Source organism: Polypterus senegalus, chromosome 12, assembly GCF_016835505.1.
Source record: "Polypterus senegalus isolate Bchr_013 chromosome 12, ASM1683550v1, whole genome shotgun sequence".
NCBI classification, from domain to species: Eukaryota; Metazoa; Chordata; class Cladistia; order Polypteriformes; family Polypteridae; genus Polypterus; species Polypterus senegalus.
Genome location: NC_053165.1, coordinates 139,566,219 through 139,585,256, shown reverse-complemented (window position 1 = coordinate 139,585,256; position 19,038 = coordinate 139,566,219). Strand labels below are relative to the sequence as shown.

The 19,038-nt window shown below is 38.6% G+C and overlaps 1 protein-coding gene across 1 annotated transcript; it reads right to left on the bottom strand.

The window, feature by feature from the left end:
• Nucleotides 1-7,581: 7,581 nt before the first annotated feature.
• LOC120540831 (cornifelin homolog) lies at nt 7,582-16,419 on the bottom strand. The gene is made up of 4 exons (XM_039771914.1): nt 16,072-16,419; nt 14,631-14,792; nt 10,755-10,891; nt 7,582-7,771 (listed from the first exon to the last, which is right to left on the bottom strand). The coding sequence occupies exons 2-4, from the start codon at nt 14,785-14,787 to the stop codon at nt 7,667-7,669; spliced, it is 399 nt and encodes a 132-aa protein (XP_039627848.1). The 5' UTR covers nt 14,788-14,792; nt 16,072-16,419; the 3' UTR covers nt 7,582-7,666.
• Nucleotides 16,420-19,038: the final 2,619 nt, after the last annotated feature.

Sequence of the window (19,038 nt, the reverse complement as noted above, 5' to 3'; positions counted from 1 at the left end):
AACAATATAATGGTCCACAGAATAGTCAAATTATTCCAAACACCATAACTGCTTTAGCTTTGTTACTCTCACTGCACCTTCTTTTTCTTCTTTCAGCTGCTCCCGTTAGGGGTTGGCACAGCAGATCACCTTTTTCCATATTACTCTCACTGCACCACTCTACACCACAGCTGATCAGAAAGAGAATTATTGATATACAGCATCAAGCACACGCTGCCTCAGCCATGCTGTCTATTGAACTGCTTCTCACACAGCAAACGCTTCAAAACCTTACCTGTACGGACCTCGCAGTTCACAAAGAGTTTCATCCCATAAGCTCTAAACGCACTCAATTAGTCCATCAAGTGCTGATTGTAGAACTGTTTGTACTTATTTATACAATCACATCACTGTAAACTTGCGATACAGTTATAATATTGCACAACTCGAGCCACTTTATAAAGCGTGTATTTACATATGATGACAATATCATTTTTAAGATGAAATGCAGCAAAATATGTTATTATATTGTATAGATAAAGCTTTAACTTTATTTAAATAATCTATATTGTTAATAATTAAAGGACACGGTGTCACTACGCTAGCAAGGATCTGGTGCTCCGTTCACAGATTGTTCCTGCCTCGCATTGTATGCTTCACTGGGCCTGGCGTGAAGGATAGAATAATTAAACATGTACTATGAATATATTTCAATGTTCCTTAAAAGTTTTGAAGAATCGGCGTTATAAGCTTACAGATGGCTTAACGTCTATTACAGAGCTGATTGGGTATTTGGAGAAAGAAAAGGAAGGACAGGAATTGGGGGTTGGTACGTTTGAAAGAGACAGTACTGCTGCAATAAAGCATTTCATCGAAGGTCGCACACAATCACTGCGCCACCGTGTTCCCATGTTTAATAACATGCTTTAACTCCTATGATCATGAAGATGATATTACGTATACATCTCAGTATTTTAATTAGTCAGAGAGCTGTAATATCATGAATGTAATGGATTCTGTGTCCTGTTGGAGGAAGAGAAAGCCAGTTTAAGAAGCACATCTGATTTATACACATAGAGCACATAGAAGATCAAATACTGTACGAAAAAAAGCATTTAACGTTCTACTTTAGTTACGATGGTATTTGAGAAACTAGTAAATTAAACGATTTTAAGATTAAGTTTACGATGTTCTACTTTAATGACAAAATAAACTATGTGATTAAAGTGGAAATTTTGAGATTAAAGTTAACATTTCGTGCTTTTTCACACTGTGTGCCTTTTTTTTTTCTCTGAACCCTAATAAGCTTTCATATGACACTCAAGACGGTGGGCTACGACTCACCTTTTCACAGCGACTTTGATATGCGACTTCTTATTTATTTCGGGTACTGTGTGACTTTGTGAACTTGAGCTTTCGAGTTTCTCTGACGCGCTATGTCAGTCGATCAGCTTCCTTTTCTCATTTATACCGCTGTTTAAACTAACAAATGGTACATTTTTCCTTTGCCTCCTCTTGGTATTCGCTGAAATTGTTCTATTTTTCCTTGTTGTTTTGCCATTGTCATTTCACAGAATGCTGAGCTTAAGGGCTGTTTATATTGATTTACATATTCAAAGAGGTGTAATTCTGGGAGGAGTTGGGGTGGGACAGCAGGCGCGTGCATTACTTTTCACACTGATCGGGATTTACGTAGCGCAAGAACGTGGAAGTTTGTGTACGCACAAATTCCTGCATCTGGATTTTTCTGTGCGTATGCACTTTCCCGCTTTTGTGCTTACTCCATGTTATAGTGTGAGTTCTACGCACGGCGTTATACATGAGGCCCCAGGACTTGGCCACAGTACCAGAAGCAAAGACACCATTTGACCAAAAGAGCCTGGTACCAACTATAAAGCACGGGGCTTCGAAATGTGCTAGTTTAATACTGCTTTGCTTGCATCAGGGTCTATTCAGAAATTCATCATAGAATTATTACAATGAATTCTATCAGCACACGCTCCCAACCTCCGCTCTTCAAGGGGGATAAAAAATATCTGTCAGAAGATTTAAGCTCAGCTGCAAATGGGTGTTGCATGACAGCAGCACTAAACATAAAGTCGATGTCTGTAGGAAACAGCAACTTAAGGGGGCAATACCAGCTATTAGAGCAAAAGGTGTACTTACTTTTTCCACAGATGGAAATTGCATATTCTTTATGTTTGTTATATTTTCATTACATTTTGCAAGTTACATTTTTTCTTTTTCAGGGACATCACCTTTATCTTAAGACACTACTTAAATGAAGATCAAATCTTTTGTTTGTCCACCTATGTTAAAAATGAAACATTTCAAGGGGTGTGCTTACTTTTTCACGATAGTACATCTAGCTATCCAATGAATGTGCTGGAAGCAATTTTAGCACTACAAAAATTCTCCTATAAAAAATGCATTTTGTATGTGGCATAGTTTAACTTAGTCAAGTATATTTTTAGATTAGTGTTTCATGCAGGGCAGCCCTGTGGCGCATAGTCTGGGAACTTCGGTTACATACACATTACTAAAAACACACACTAAAAAAAAAAAAGTTTAAATGAAAGTGATCTCCATCCACACTAGCAATTTCACATTGTTTGTAAAAGTACCTCTGTTCATACTAACACAACCAAGAACCCATAGGCAATAGGCATGTGAGCATCAGCAGAAAAATTCTTGAAGGAATAGGAACGCTGCCAGAAACAGGATTTACTGTTGTTTAAAAACTGTACCCTCTTTTGTGTATGCACATTCAAGTCAGCAAAACGAGCAGCAGTACCAATGAAAAGCAACTCCTCTGTGTCTGCTATGATGGAATGTGGTGAAGGCTGAACAATTGGGGAATGAAATATTGTAATGAGCAGGATCCAATCAGGAAAGGGCTACGCAATGCATGAACACATTAGAGTGGGTTTTTAAAAGGCCACATTTACTCCACCCACATTACAATTCCAAGCTACCATTTTTTTAACAGTGTTCAACTTTGGAGAACATAAAGGTCTCAGTTTTTGGGTTATAACGACGGCAGGGAAGTGTGGACAAAAAGGCAAAAGCAAAGACTAATGTCTGCGTTTTAAAACCAAAACCAGTAATGTGAATGTAGCTTTAGTCTTAGCATTCTCTGCTGCTCATATGCAGAGCGCAATGGGATCATGTCTAAAAATGAACCTACATAACCAGGCTCTTGCTCAATTTAATTACTGGGTTTTCTTCCATTTCCCTTTTAGTACAAAGGGATAGACGAATAGGTTACAATCTACAGATGTTCTGCAGCAATTAAATTAAGCCTTGCAAGTTGAAGCAAACAAGTTACACATGTAACAAATTAATTAGCCTTCCATGAACAGAAACCCAGTCTACATTGTTTTTCTAACTGTAATTAGACTGTACAGCCCAGTGTATATTTCCTTAATTTTCTTTTTTTTTCTTCTTGAATTCTTTGTAAGAAATAGCGCTATTGCAGTACTGAGAGGTAATTAATACCAACATCCCTACCATGTAAATGGAAATTTCCAAAAGAAAGGAAAGGCAGTTTAGGTTGGGGACACCCTCAATTCTGTGATATTCGCTGTGAGGTGAAGGTGTTTTCATTCAGTGTTTCATTTTCTTAGATTTTAACATTCTGTACATAGTTAGGTCCATAAATATTTAGACAAGAGAACTTTTTTCTAATTTTGGTTCTGTACATTACCACAATGAATTTTAAATAAAACAACTCCGATGCAGTTGAAGTGCAGACTTTCAGCTTTAATTCAGTGGGTTGAACAAAAAGATTGCATAAAAATGTAAGGCAACTAAAGTATTTAACACAATCCCTTCATTTCAGGGGCTCAAAAGTAATTGGACAATTGACTCAAACGCTATTTAATACGCAGCTGTGGGCAAGTCTGTCGTTATGTCATTATCAATTAAGCAGATAAAAGGCCTGGAGTTGATTTGAGGTGTGGTGCTTGCATGTGGAAGATTTTGCTGTGAACAGACAACATGCGGTCAAAGGAGCTCTCCATGCAGGTGAAAGAAGCCATCCTTAAGCTGTGAAAACAGAAATCGCCCATCAGAGGAATTGGTACAATATTACGAGTGGTAAAATATACAGTTTGGTACATCCTGAGAAAGAAAGCAAGCACTGGTGAACTCGGCAACGCAAAAAGACCAGGGGGCTGTTCCACGAAGCGAGCTTATAAAATCAAGGATTATTTGTAATAGCCTCGCTTGAGTTAGCCTAACAGTTCACTTCAGGCTCATTGAGTTCCACGAACAAAATTCAGGTGTATTTAATCTCCGCTAATTCAAGCCAAGCTTGATAAGCGAGGCTCGTGCGCGTCCACACGATATAAAAGGCAGCCTTGTTAATCGATGCTGGATAAGTAAGAATGGAAACTAAGGAAAGAGCTGCGTTTTTTTCGCCGGCAGAGCAAGAATTATTATTACAAGCCTATGAGGACTACAAAGCTATAATAACTAGAAAGGGGAACACAAACTGTATTATCAAAGCTCGTGAGGCTGCATGGCAGAAAATAGCTGACAAGTTAAATGCGTAAGAACATGATTTTAGTAACTTTTGTGTTAAGGATGTCAAACTATTTAACAACTAAATGAGAACAGTTTCAAGCCTTCAAAATGTATAGTCATTAAAACTTCCTTTTACATATGCATTTTGTTACCAATTGTAAGGTACTTTAAGGTTATTTTAACACATTGATAAACAGGACAGCATGTTAATTATATGGGTTCATCTTGGATAAAAAGTGATATATAATTGTAATTATTAATATAATTATTAATAATGCTTGGTTTCAGGAGCAACATGAGTGGAACGAAAAGGTCCTGGCAGCAAGTGAAGAATGCGTCATTATTGGCATACGCTCCTGCTGCGGTATTGCCACATTATGCAAAACTGCACAGGCTACTACAATGTCACACGCTCTGTCTGGTGTAACTCTGAGATGCCGCAGGCAGTTAAACCTGGATTTTAACTGTCCAAATGTCATTTCAATGCGTGCCCTTGTCTTACAATGGGCATGGTTGAAATGTCTTTCTGCTTGTGTTGCAGGATCTGTATATATGGTGTGAGAAGAAACGGTAGACATGGGTATCCTCTGTTACCAAGCAGCACACCAGGAAAAATTCCTATAATGGAAAGTAGACACATTAGACTGTAGTATAATAAACTATAGTATATTTGTGAATTTTAGTTGACTAGCCTTGTCTGAGGCTTTGAGCCAGTGAAGACTCGCGAAAAATTCTGGCATCATGTACTCATCCTGGCCATTTTGCCACAATGTTTGAAATGAGATGTTCAGCAGTGCATACCATCTGAAACATTTTAGGAAATGGTAATGACATACATTGCTAATGTTGGACGACTACACTTTCACCTCTTGTATGTAAATGTGAGATATTATCAGTACTTACCTGTACATTAATACTGTGATATGATTTGCGGTTTATCTAATCAGGCTCTGTTGGACCTGCTGGAGCCTTTATCCTCACATGTGTACAGTCAATGGCTCCAATGACGTTAGGAAAGCCTGACAAATTAAATTCAGTTACTTATCAGGTAATAATTTATGTGCTGTAAATGAGTAGATGTTTAAAGATTAAGCACCATTAATTCCAAAGAAAGTTTCCTTAATGGCAAGAATTCCTCGGTGGCCAGGAAAGGTAATGAATATATTTAAAAAGGACTTTAATGCAACACAAACCTTCCTGATTTTACGGCACACTGTAGCTTTGCTTAAATGTTCAGCATCCCCCACACTGTACAGAAATGACGCAAAGCGATACACAAAGACTGTGCAACCGTAAGGGCTTTAGAGCGACGTGTGTTTTTAGAAATGTAAGGTTCCAATAACTGACACAAATATGCAATACTGTGTCTACTAAATCTATAGCGCAGATAAATAATCATCCGCAAAATGCAACGGATCTATCCTGGGCGAAGTAATTGTGGAACCTGTTGCCTTAAAGCTCTACGAATGAGCCTCGCTCCCTCATCAACTGGATTATGAATAAATGGGCACGCCATGGTTATTCATGTAAAAGCCTTCAATGCACTCCTTGTCATTTTATACTTTCTAAGTAATTAGAATCGCCTGCATGTAATCTGTAATAATTTTATATTGGAGGGTTGATGTGTGCGAAAGAGGGAGTGAATGTCGTGCTGTGACATCACATGGCTTGTCCAATCATATTCATCAAGCTAAGCTAAGCTTCACAACTAACCTGCCACGGAGCAGGCTTGTCCAAGAGCATATGTTGGCATAGTAATTAAGCGGAGCTTCAGGTTAGCCTCGTTCGTGGAACCAAATTTCGAGAAATTAAACCGGGATTATCGAAATAAGCCTGGATTTTGAGGTTAGCTCGCTTCGTGGAACAGCCCTCTAGACATCCACAGAAGACAACAGTCGCAGAATCATTTCCATGTTGAAGAGAAACCCCTTCACAACAGCCAACCAAGTGAACAACACTCTCCAGGGGGCAGGCGTATCGATATCCAAGTCTACCATAAAGAGAAGACTGCATGAAAGTAAATACAGAGAGTGCACTGCAAGGTGCAAGCCACTCATAAGCCTCAAGAACAGAAAGGCTAGATTGGACTTTGCTAAAGAACATCTAAAAAAAGCCAGCACAGTTCTGGAAAAACATTCTTTGGACAGATGAAACCAAGATCAACCTCTACCAGAATGATGGCAAGAAAAAAGTATGGAGAAAGCGTGGAACAGCTCATTATCTAAAGCATACCACATCATCTGTAAAACATAGTGGAGGCAGTGTGATGGCTTGGGTGTGCATGGCTGCCAGTGGCCTGGGACACTAGTGTTTATTGATGATATGACACAGGACAGAAGCAGCTGAGTGAATTCTGAGGTGTTCAGAGACATACTGTCTGCTCAAATCCAGCTAAATGCAGTCAAACAGATTGGGTGGCGTTTCATGATACAGATGGACAATGACCCAAAACATACAGCTAAAGCAACCCATGAGTTTATTAAAGCAAAGAAGTGGAAAATTCTTGAATGGCCAAGTCAGTCACCTGATCTTAACCCAATTCAGCATGCATTTCATTTGTCCAATTACAAATATGCCACTCACAAATATGTAATATTTGATCATTTTCCTCAATAAGTAAATGACCAAGTATAATATTTTTGTCATTTGTTTAACTGGTTTCTCTTTATCTACTTTTAGGACTTGAGTGAAAATCTGATGTTTTAGGTTTAAATTATTTATGCTGAAATATAGAAAATTCTAAAGGGTTCACAATCTTTTAACTGCATTGTGCTATACAGTTGTGCTTGAAATTGCATAGTTTCCCCGAGCAGCACATTTAATACCTTATAATAATAAATTTTATGGAGTCCATTTCCTGGCAAATGCACCAAATGATTGTTGTTCCATGGGTATGAGGAAGACTATAGACATGATGCATTACATTAAGATAAAGTAACTAGTTATGATGCACTGTATAAAAATGAAACAGTATTTTTCCTTCATTCACAGTAAACATTGTGAAATACAGAAAACTATATACCGAGACTAAAACAAAAATCAAACACCCACAAGTTTTGAAAAAAATATATTTTTTTTATTTAGTAATAATTTAAATAAATAGCAGCAGAAGTGCTTTGTCTTTAATAATGGTCAGTTTAACAGTCACCTTCTGATACAGTCACCGTACAACGAGCATTGTTCTTATCTTGATTTCTCTTTGCATCTGACAGATGGCACAGGAATTACAAAAAGTCATAACGCAGCAGTCATTGATTAAAGAGCCCTGGAAGAACAAAAATTCACAGATGAGTAGCAGACAGCCTCATCCCCAACTACATTGGCATGTGCCCAGTAATGAAAGTGCACAAGGTTCTTCTTTTTAATCCTTATTCTTTCACAGATGGGGAGAATGCACTTAAAACTTTAGAAACAGAAAATATTAACTCTGAGGGATGAATATTTTTTTCAAAAAAGAAAAAAACCCAACACCCCTCAGTTTTCTGAAAAGCACACAAAACAATAGTTTCACAAATGAATCAACATAAAATGTCTGTTACATCCTGTGGCTGCTGTCGGTGTCTCTGGCAACAGTGGCTGTGCAGGGGCAGCTCAATGACCAGTAGTAATGCAAAGGGGTCTGGCTGCCTGGTTGTCTTCACATGGAAGTAGCCATCGCTATGTGACACAATCTGGTTTGTACCTCATTTTCCTCCCAGGCAAACACTGCTGTAGGTACATTAGCTACATGAATGCACCATGATCAGCTGGTTTGTTGCTCTTATGTTCTCCAATTATTGGAGTTAGCTGCCTTCTACACCAAATGCATCTTTAGTTTCTTTGCATTTTCTTTCTTTGCTCCTCATTTGTCCACTGCATAGCTCCTTCAATGTTACTACTGCTGCTAATTTGCATTCCACAGAAAATGCATTTAAAACGTTCACCGATCCAACTGATTCCACACCTAAAGTTTTTTTTCTCCCCAATTTACTGTTTTTATAAAATGTTGCTGCACCTACTCAGAATGTGTTATGAGCCACTCCTATCTAGCGACGCATCACCTCCACCCCATTAATTATTTCCTTATTATAAAACACTAAATTGAAGAAGGAATCTCTTCTTACTGGTGTTACAACATATTGTATTTTAAAAAAAACAGCCACTGAATACATCTATGAAAACCTATTTTTTCTCCCCACTGTTTGTATGGTTATCCCACCTAGTATTTGAATAAACTTTACTCAAATTAAAACATTCTAATAATAATTTGCTACAGTGGGATGCAAAAGTTTGGGCAACCTTGTTAATAGTCATTATTTTCCTGTATAAATCGTTGGTTGTTACGAAAAAAAATGTCAGTTAAATATATCATATAGGAGACACACACAGTGATATTTGAGAAGTGAAATGAAGTTTATTGGATTTACAGAAAGTGTGCAATAATTGTTCAAACAAAATCAGGCAGGTGCATAAATTTGGGCACCACAAAAAAGAAATGAAATCAATATTTAGTAGATCCGCCTTTTGCAGAAATTACAGCCTCTAAACGCTTCCTGTAGGTTCCAATGAAAGTCTGGATTGTGGTTGAAGGTATTTTGGACCATTCCTCTTTACAAAACATCTCTAGTTCATTCAGGTTTGATGGCTTCCGAGAATGGACAGCTCTCTTTAACTCACACCACAGATTTTCACTTATATTCAGGTCTGGGGACTGAGATGGCCATTCCAGAACGTTGTACTTGTTCCTCTGCATGGATGCCTTAGTGGATTTTGAGCAGTGTTTCGGGTCGTTGTCTTGTTGAAAGATCCAGCCCCTGCGCAGCTTCAGCTTTGTCACTGATTCCTGGACATTGGTCTCCAGAATCTGCTGATACTGAGTGGAATCCATGCGTCCCTCAACTTTGACAAGATTCCCAGTCCCTGCACTGGCCACACAGCCCCACAGCATGATGGAACCACCACCATATTTTACTGTAGGTAGCAGGCGTTTTTCTTGGAATGCTGTGTTCTTTTTCCTCCATGCATAACGCCCCTTGTTATGCCCAAATAACTCAATTTTAGTTTCATCAGTCTACAGCACCTTATTCCAAAATGAAGCTGGCTTGTCCAAATGTGCTTGAGCATACCTCAAGCGGCTCCGTTTGTGCTGTGGGCGGAGAAAAGGCTTCCTCTACATCACTCTCGCATACAGCATCTCCTTGTGGAAAGTGCGCCGAATGGTAGAACGATGCACAGTGACTCCATCTGCTGCAAGATGATGTTGTAGGTCTTTGTTGCTGGTCTGTGGGTTGACTCTGACTGTTCTCACCATTCGTCGCTTCTGTCTATCCGAAATCTTTCTTGGTCTGCCACTTCGAGCCTTAACTTGAACTGAGCCTGTGGTCTTCCATTTCCTCAATATGTTCGTAACTGTGAAAACAGACAGCTTAAATCTCTGGGACAGCTTTCTGTATTCTTCCCCTAAACCATGATGGTGAACAATCTTTGTCTTCAGGTCATTTGAGAGTTGTTTTGTGACCACCATGTTGCTACTCTTCAGAGAAAATTAAAGGAGGAGGGAAACTTACAATTGACCCTCTTAAATACTCTCTCATTATAGGATTCACCTGTGTATGTAGGTCAGGGGTCACTGAGCTTACCAAGCCAATTTGAGTTCCAATAATTAGTTCTAAAAGTTTTGGAATCAATAAAATGACAACGGTACCCAAATTTATGCACCTGCCTCATTTTGTTTGAACAATTATTGCACACTTTCTGTAAATCAATAAACTTCATTTCACTTCTCAAATATCACTGTGTGTGTCTCCTATATGATATATTTAACTGGCATTTTTTATCGTAACAACCAACGATTTATACAGGAAAATAATGACTATTAACAAGGTTGCCCAAACTTTTGCATCCCACTGTACTTTTATATTATTATTATTATTATTATGCACTGGAGGTTCTCTAACACGTTTCCAATATCAGGCCTCTATCACTACTGCAATCTAGCTGAACCCATTTATCCTCACTAAAATGTGTCTCACTGTAGACATGCATTCAATTCCTTTTTACATAAATGGACATTTTTCCACCTTTTTGATTTCGCTTCTTTCCCAAATCTTGCAAACCCAATTACTTTATATTCATTCCCTTTGATGTGACTCAGCCAGGTTTCTCTTATTGTTATTATATTCCAATTATGCAGAGCTACTTATAACTTCACTTTAACAGCAGGAAAGCACTGCATTTCAAATTATTTACTGTAATGGATCTCAACATACCGGAATGGTGTAGCGCTCACGTATTCCTGTGCGGAGCGCACAGTGAGCACACGGCATGCAGCCCAAGATGAAACATTCCCCAAATGCGTGAGCTACCTGAGCAGCAAGGCAGCAAGGGCAGAAGCATCCAAAGAGACCTGGGAAGCAAGTAGACCAGCAATATTACAAAACTTTTTTTTTATATATATATATATATATATATATATATATAAATATGCTGTATTTCTACAATGGATTGGAGTCTATATTAAATTCAACATATTGCAAAACAGAATGCAACTAAGTAGTAAACATATAGTAGCTGTTGGTTTTAAGACATAGTTAAAATTCTTAATTTGACCAGTAATAATGTGAATCATTTCACCAACCTTGTATTACTAAATTTATAGCACCTAGAACCTATGGCACATTCTACATTTGTAACATAGAGGTCTTCTTCAAAACACCGATAATAAAACTACTGTAAAAAGAGCAGTATTTTTACTATGGGGCCTTAAACTCAACATAATCTATTTGCCAACACTGGAGCTGGTTTAAAAATCTCAGTATCTGCATTACACTCCATTATTTTAGCACAATATACTTGTAATTTTTTAATAATCCATTTGTAGCAGCAACCAATGTTAAATAAAATACTTCTAAACTTACCCTGAAGTCACTCAAACACACAAATTATAAAACTGAATTAATCTTCAGAACTTGTCTGTTACAATGTAGTATTTTGGAGAGGGCTTCTGTACAAACATGCCTTTTACTAAAAAAAATTAAACATATACAAGGGTTTATTGTTAAAGATTAATTTATTTTTGATATGTGCATATTCTGGGAAGCAACTGTGTAACCAAAAATAAAAAACAATGCCTTTTCATTAAACCAGCTGACTGACATTTCAGCAAGATAAATGGGGCGAGCTAAGTTTTAAATTAGAATTTTTTTCTTCCAAGAACAAATTACTTCATCTAAGGCACAAAACAAAAGTAACAAAATAACTCAAAGGAATGTTTCCAAAACTCAGAAGGAATGCTGGACTTTAACAAGAAATTCTGGAATATTGTTCTGAATTTAAAATACAGTATCTGAATGTTATTGCCATTTTGTTAACAGTATTAACCTCCTTAGCATTAAACCTGCGCGTCACTCGGGCTTTAAAAACAGTCCTAAAAGCATTAGTTCCGAGTGTCACTTGGTCAACCGTATAGACAGGTCTCCTGTAAGACCAGAGGGTCACTCGGGCTGTAAAAGTTCCAACAGCGTTAGTGCCGAGCATTACTCTGGCAACGGTATAGGGGAGTCTTGTGCAAAAATCAGGCCCAAGCTTTACCCAGGTGCTGGCGTAAACGCATCTTCTCCTGGCCTCATAATGGAATCATGTAAGAAATGCCTCTCATCAGCAGTGAGGACGAGGTGAATTCATCTTCAGGCAGTGAAATGGTCAGTAAAACCAAAAGCGATTCTAGTGAATCTGAAAGGGACGCATGGATCACTCAAACATGTGCAGTTCATATTATTTGTATCATTATTATACTTTCTACACTTATAACTTTGCAGTTTTAATGTTTTGCACGTTTTATAGTAGAAAAAGATTTTGAAGCCAAAAAAAGCAACTTTTTTTTTTTTTTTTTACATATCTTTTGAGAAAAAATGTAACGCTAAGGAGGTTAAAAATGGACTATCACCCAATATTCCAGAAAAAAATGGCTTGTTTAGGAATGCTACAAACAACCTATAGCAATCATGACTAGATAGCACTTGAACACTTTTTTATATAAAGAAAACACAACATGCACACAACACAGGTGGTGATTGATTGCATAGACTATACTCGGTTCGCAAAAAGCAGGAGCAGAAATGAAAATACCCTAGCTACAGTACATAAAACAAGTAAATGTAAAAGGCAAAAGTATCTTGTAGGGCTTTGGCAACAGTCAGGTAAGCCATTGAAAGGAGACTAGCCCCGACATCCCTGCAGCTTTTAAAAGTGCTACCAGAAGGATGTGTGAAGTCATGCTACCATCTCCTTCATGAGACAGTCATATCTTTTGACATCATGCTAAAACACTAAAAGTTCTTTACTGCAAGATTGGGTCATTACAAGCTGCCAATTTCTATTCAAACTACAGGTTAGCAGCTGCAAAAAGTCAGCCAGTCCCAATTCTGTCTTAGCTGCAACAATCAAGCACTTGTGCTAGGCAGCTTGCTCCCCTCTTCACAGACAACATTAACCAGTCTTTTGCACTTGTATTGTACCAGATTGCTTTAAAATCTTCTATTGTTCCTGCTCCCAAAAGTGATAAAATAAGCTGCCTCAATGACTACAGGCCTATTGCTCTTTAATTCTAATGAAAATATTTGAACAACTTGTTCTAACCCATCTGAAGTCTGTTACTGCTACTATTCTTGACTTCAGTTTGCAGATCAAGCAAATAGATCTGTGGAGGATGCCATCAACATGGGCCTTCATTTTGTGCTGGGGCATCTCAACAGTATAGGAACGTATGCCAGAATACTGTTCGTTGACTTCAGTTCAGCTTTTAACACCACTGTCCTTGAACTGCTGTTAACTAAACTTCTACAAACTGAACTGAATCATTCTATCTGTAAATGGCATATACAGTTCTCTGGTAAACAGAAAACAATGTCTGTGTGGGCTCCCACCTCTCAGACTGTCTCCATATTAGCACAGGTAATCCCTCAAGGTTGTGTACTCCAACCCCACCCCCTATATTCCTTGTATTCCAATGACTGTAGGTTCACTGATCCTTCAGGTAAAATCATTAACTTTGCTGAAGACGCCACTATTATTGGTCTAATTACTGATGGCAACAATACACATTATAGAGAAAAAATGTCTCATCTTGTGTCTTGGTGCGCTTCCAACAACCTAGTCCTCAATACTTCCAAAACAGCGTCACTGACTTTCACAAACAGTAGTTACAACCACTCTCACTAGAACGCTGATTCTGCAGTCAATATGATAGAATCCTTCAAATGTTTGGGCACAACTATCACAAACACTCTCAGCTAGGACCTTAACACTGCCTACATCACTATAAAGGCACAGCAGCGATTGTACTTCATACAACAACTACGGAAATTAACTATTTCCTAGTCAATCCATTTACAAAGCCAAAACTGAAAAAGTGTAATCACAGTCTCCATTGTTGTCTGGTTTGGTTCAGCAATGACACACTCCAAACATACATTACAGCATGTTGCGAGGTCTGCTGAAAGAATAATTTGCTGTACCCTTCTATCTATTGCAGACCTGTATACATCTCATGTCACTAACTACGTCAAAAGGATCACCACAGACTCATCTTACCCTGCTTATCACTTATTCCATAAACTCCCCTCTGGTAAACACTTCAGGGCAATTAAAACTAACAGACACCAATATAGTTTCCCAGAGCCATAGCCCAAGCCCATAAAGGGATACTAGTACAATGCACTTATGCATATGTTTGTGTTGCGGTTTTCAAAAGGTAGTACAATAGTGGATGTCCGTTTGGAGCAGGAAATTAAACCTATGCTCTTGGTTAGTTATTTGCATAGACTAAAATTACTAGCTATTGTTTTGTACTGCAGTGGGGTCTCCAAAATAACTATTTTTATCCTGCCACCCGTCTGATGGAATCCTAGATAAAAATATTCAATTTCTTATGCATTTTAAAGAGAAAAAACAAACATGTAACTATCAAAATTCATTCTATTTTAAAAATTCCTGCCATTAACACACAGTGTGCGAGTTTGAACGGTTTAACAAACATTGGAAAAGACATGAAAAGTGAAATTAAGTAAAAAGAAAACTAAACAAACATTGTGCCAGCAAATGTAAGAAAGTGCAACAGCTCATGAAAATCATGTCAATAGTCTTACAGATTCCTATGTCGTCACACATTGCCATGATACCAGTGCTCCATCGCACAGAACCAGTTGAGGTGGGAGCTCCATAGCCTCCGGGTATAGGTTGGCTAATGATAACTGGCTGATTTATCACTGGAGCTACCACTGGGGGATTTGCATTTGCCATCATCAGAGCTGCAGGGGTAAAGAAAAAATAAAAATCTACGAATGTTAAACCATCATTAATATTTATAGCTGCCTCTGTGCCGCAATCACTTCCAAAACAATAACTAAGCACTCAGATACTACTTTAAATAAATAAATATTTTTTCCATCAATAATTCTATTTCCTTTTATAATCCCTCTTATCTTACCCAAATTTTTCTTTGGCCAACTGGTGAAAAGATACAACTTTTATGTATTAACCCACAATTAGTCAATTCTGTATAGCATAATTATGCTCCTTTCAACAGAAGATTTAATAATTAAAACCTTTTTGCCAACAATGTGCTGATAAAAGTTCTACATGGTAATCGATTTTACATAGTGTTTTTTTTCTCTCGTAATGATAAAATTACTTCCCACGTATTTCTCAAGGCCAAAATGTACAAAGTCAAATAAATTGTATCAGACTAATACCGAAAATACAGAAATCTATGTACTATAGAATAAAAAGTTACTCTTTGCCAGTCCGGTCCATCTATGCACTCTGACCGAGATTTTGGCTTTAGTGGTTCAGTGGTAGGGATGAGGACACGATACATTAGGTGTGCGGACTTCATTTTTTATTGACTTTTTAAACAAAACGATTTAACGACAACAAACGAATAACGCACTGGGCGACGGGTACTCGCTAAATAGCAACAATACAAACCCCGAAGACGGTTAGTATTCACAAGAATGCGAATGGTGTTTTACAGCGTGCAATGGGAGCCTATCAATCATCTGTGGTAACGGGAAAAAAAAACTGTCAGGAGTCAAGCAATGCCCTTCGAAATGACACTCTTAAGAAGGCGGCATTACGGGAAGGCAATCAAGAGAGGAAAGTGCCCGATACTTCCAGGTTCAGGACGTAATGCACGAGATCTCAAATATTTTAAAATATACTCTATTGCCGGTCGTCAACGGTCAGGTGTTGCTCCGCTTATAAAATTAAAATGCCACGGTCACATTTAGGCGGTCTCGTTGGGCGAGTTATCAAAGAAGCTGTCTAGGCACAATGGTTTCAAGGTAATATTTGTGCCACAAAATAAAATGAAAAAATTGCAATAGATGGACATTGACTGCACCATTTTAAGACTACTGCTACCTCTACTTTTCAATCACGGTTCGATTAACAGACAAATTAACACGCGAAGCTGAATGAGCACTTCTAAAACATGTTACCACTGGTGAATAACAAGAAGTACTCGAAAACTACTCAAACAATGACATTTTACTTTTTGACAGATGAAGGAAAAAAGTTATGATTTACCTTGGGAAGAGGATGACACTCACTCGAACATAAATGAACAAATTGCTCGAAATGTAGGTCGAAAAAGTGAAGGACGAAGTTTTTTTTTTACTTTTAAAACACAATGCGTTATCTGGAGGCCTAATCAAATAAACGAAAGCAAAACCATGGTAGTTACTATGACACGTTAATTGACAAAGGCCCTTAAATATTTTTTTTTGGTGTTCGTGTGTTAGTATTTTTTCTGATACTAAAACGAACCGTCCATAAAAACATAACATTTACAAAAGTCTAAAAACCCCTGGGTACTGCTAGTAAAAGTAGGTCGGCATCTTACGCTCGCCGAAACCTTATTTAAATCACAGGCACGTAGACAACACTGAGCATGCGCAACGAATGAGCTTGCGCATACTCGATTGGAATATTTCCCGCGCATTTTTTGTGACACTGAGTTTGCGGTGCATAGTAGGAAACCGATCAAAACAGAAGCCTCTAGAAAGGGCGTTCTTGTGGGTGTATGAACCAATTGGAAAGAGGCAGATCGAACAGAAACGCCTTGAGAAGAGTGGCGTTATTGTTGGCATATGAACCAATAAGCAAGAGGCAGGGCGTTTCTAAAAAAAATCTAAACACGAGCAACTTTTACTGCATTTGTATTCAGTAGGAGCAGCCCACTGCTAAGAACGCAGTGGAAGTGTCAGCCAATTCTTTTGAAATATGTTGATTTTTGTTTAATATTTAATAATGCATAATTGAAGGCTAAGACTCAACTTTAGATAGATAGATAGATACTTTATTAATCCCAAGGGAAATTCACATAATCCAGCAGCAGTATACTGATACAAAAAACAATATTATATTAAAGAGTAATAAAAATGCATGTAAAAACAGACAATAACTTTGAATAATGTTAGCATATACTCCCCCGGGTGGAATTGAAGAGTCGCATAGTGTGGGGGAGGAACAATCTCCTCAGTCTGTCAGTGGAGCAAGACAGTGACAAAAGTCTGTCACTGAAGCTACTCCTCTGCCTGGAGATGACACTGTTAAGTGGATGCAGTGGATTCTCCATGATTGACAGGAGTTTGCTTAGCGCCCATCGCTTTGCTACAGATGTTAAACTGTCCAGCTTTATTCCTACAATAGAGCCTGCCTTCTTAACAAGTTTGTCCAGGCGTGAGGCGTCTTTCATCTTTATGCTGCCTCCTCAGCACACAACCACGTAGAAGAGGGCACTCGCCACAACCGTCTGGTAGAACATCTGCAGCATCTTATTGCAGATGTTGAAGGACGCCAACCTTCTAAGAAAGTATAGTCTGCTCTGATCTTTCTTACACAGAGCATCAGTATTGGCAGTCCAGTCCAATTTTTCATCCAGCTGCACTCCCAGGTATTTTTTAGGTCTGTAACCTCTGCACACAGTCTCCTCTGATGATCACGGGGTCCATGAGGGGCCTGGGCCTCCTAAAATCTACCACCAGTTCCTTAGTCTTTCTGGTGTTCAGGTGTAAGTGGTTTGAGTCGCACCATTTAACAAAGTCTTTGATTAGCTTCCTGTACTCCTCCTTCTGCCCACTCCTGATGCAGCCCACGATAGCAGTGTCATCAGCGAACTTTTGCACGTGGCAGGACTCCGAATCGTATTGGAAGTCTGATGTATACAGGCTGAACAGGACCGGAGAAAGTACAGTCCCCTGCGGCGCTCCTGTGTTGCTGACCACAATGTCAGACCTGCAGTTCCCAAGACGCACATACTGAGGTCTGTCTATAAGATCCATGCCACAAGGTGTGAGTCTACTCCTATCTCAGTCAGCTTGTCCCTAAGGAGCAGAGGTTGGATGGTGTTGAAGGTGCTAGAGAAGTCCAAAAACGTAATTCTTACAGCACCACTTCCCCTGTCCAAGTGGGAGAGGGATCGGTGTAGCATTTAGATTATGGTATCCTCCGCTCACACCTTCTCCTGGTATGCGAACTGCAGAGGGTCGAGGGTGTGGCGGACCTGTGGCCTCAGGTGGTGAAGCAGCAGCCACTCCATGGTCTTCATCACATGTGACGTCAGAGCAACAGGCCGGAAGTCATTCAGCTCACTAGGACGTGATACCTTTGGGACTGGGGTGATACAAGATGTTTTCCAAAGCCTTGGGACTCTCCCCTGTTCCAGGCTCAGGTTGAAGATGCACTGTAGAGGACTCCCCAGGAGGACTTTAGGAATGTCACAGGAAAATTAGTGTAGAGCGAGCACAACTAACCACTCAAAAATAAATGATTTTTCATCGTACGTATGGAATTTGTGTTATAAGTTAAAATAATACATGCAGTTTACTGCTGCCACAAGTAATATGTTGTTAACATTATTGTCATATATAAGGTGACCTTATTTTGGTTTTGAAAAAACATAACGGTGTAAGGGATGGGCCTGAGTAATCGATACTTGACACATTCCTCCAAAGTAATGCTTCTTTATTACTTTTTGTAAACAAAATTTGGCAGTATTTTTAGCTTCTTACTTTAAAATGCCTGACTGTTTCTCTTTCGTAATGGCATAACATTAGTAAAATAAGGCCCTGCTTTATTTATTTATTTTTAAACGCAGCAAAATTACTAACATCAGAAGATATGAAGGTTGTTAAATTCATCATAACTTAGGAGAAGTCCTCCATAATTGCAGAACATGGTCAGGTTTAATAAAACACTTTGAAACCTAATGAAACAAATACAGATCATTCCCCTTAACCCTTACTTGGGCCCTTTTCATACACTAGTCGCTTCACTGATGTTTAACTATTACAAAATTCGGAAACACCATCAACTGCAATTAGAGCATCCATCTTTTACCAGGTATCACAAAATAGTTGATAAGCTCTCTCTCTTAACTGGAGTTTTGTTCAATGTGCCATGAGTATGCACTTTTAAGTCGGTAGCACCTTAATTTGCTAAGACACATATGTGCCAATTTTATACCCAGGTCAGGAACACAGTATTTATTGT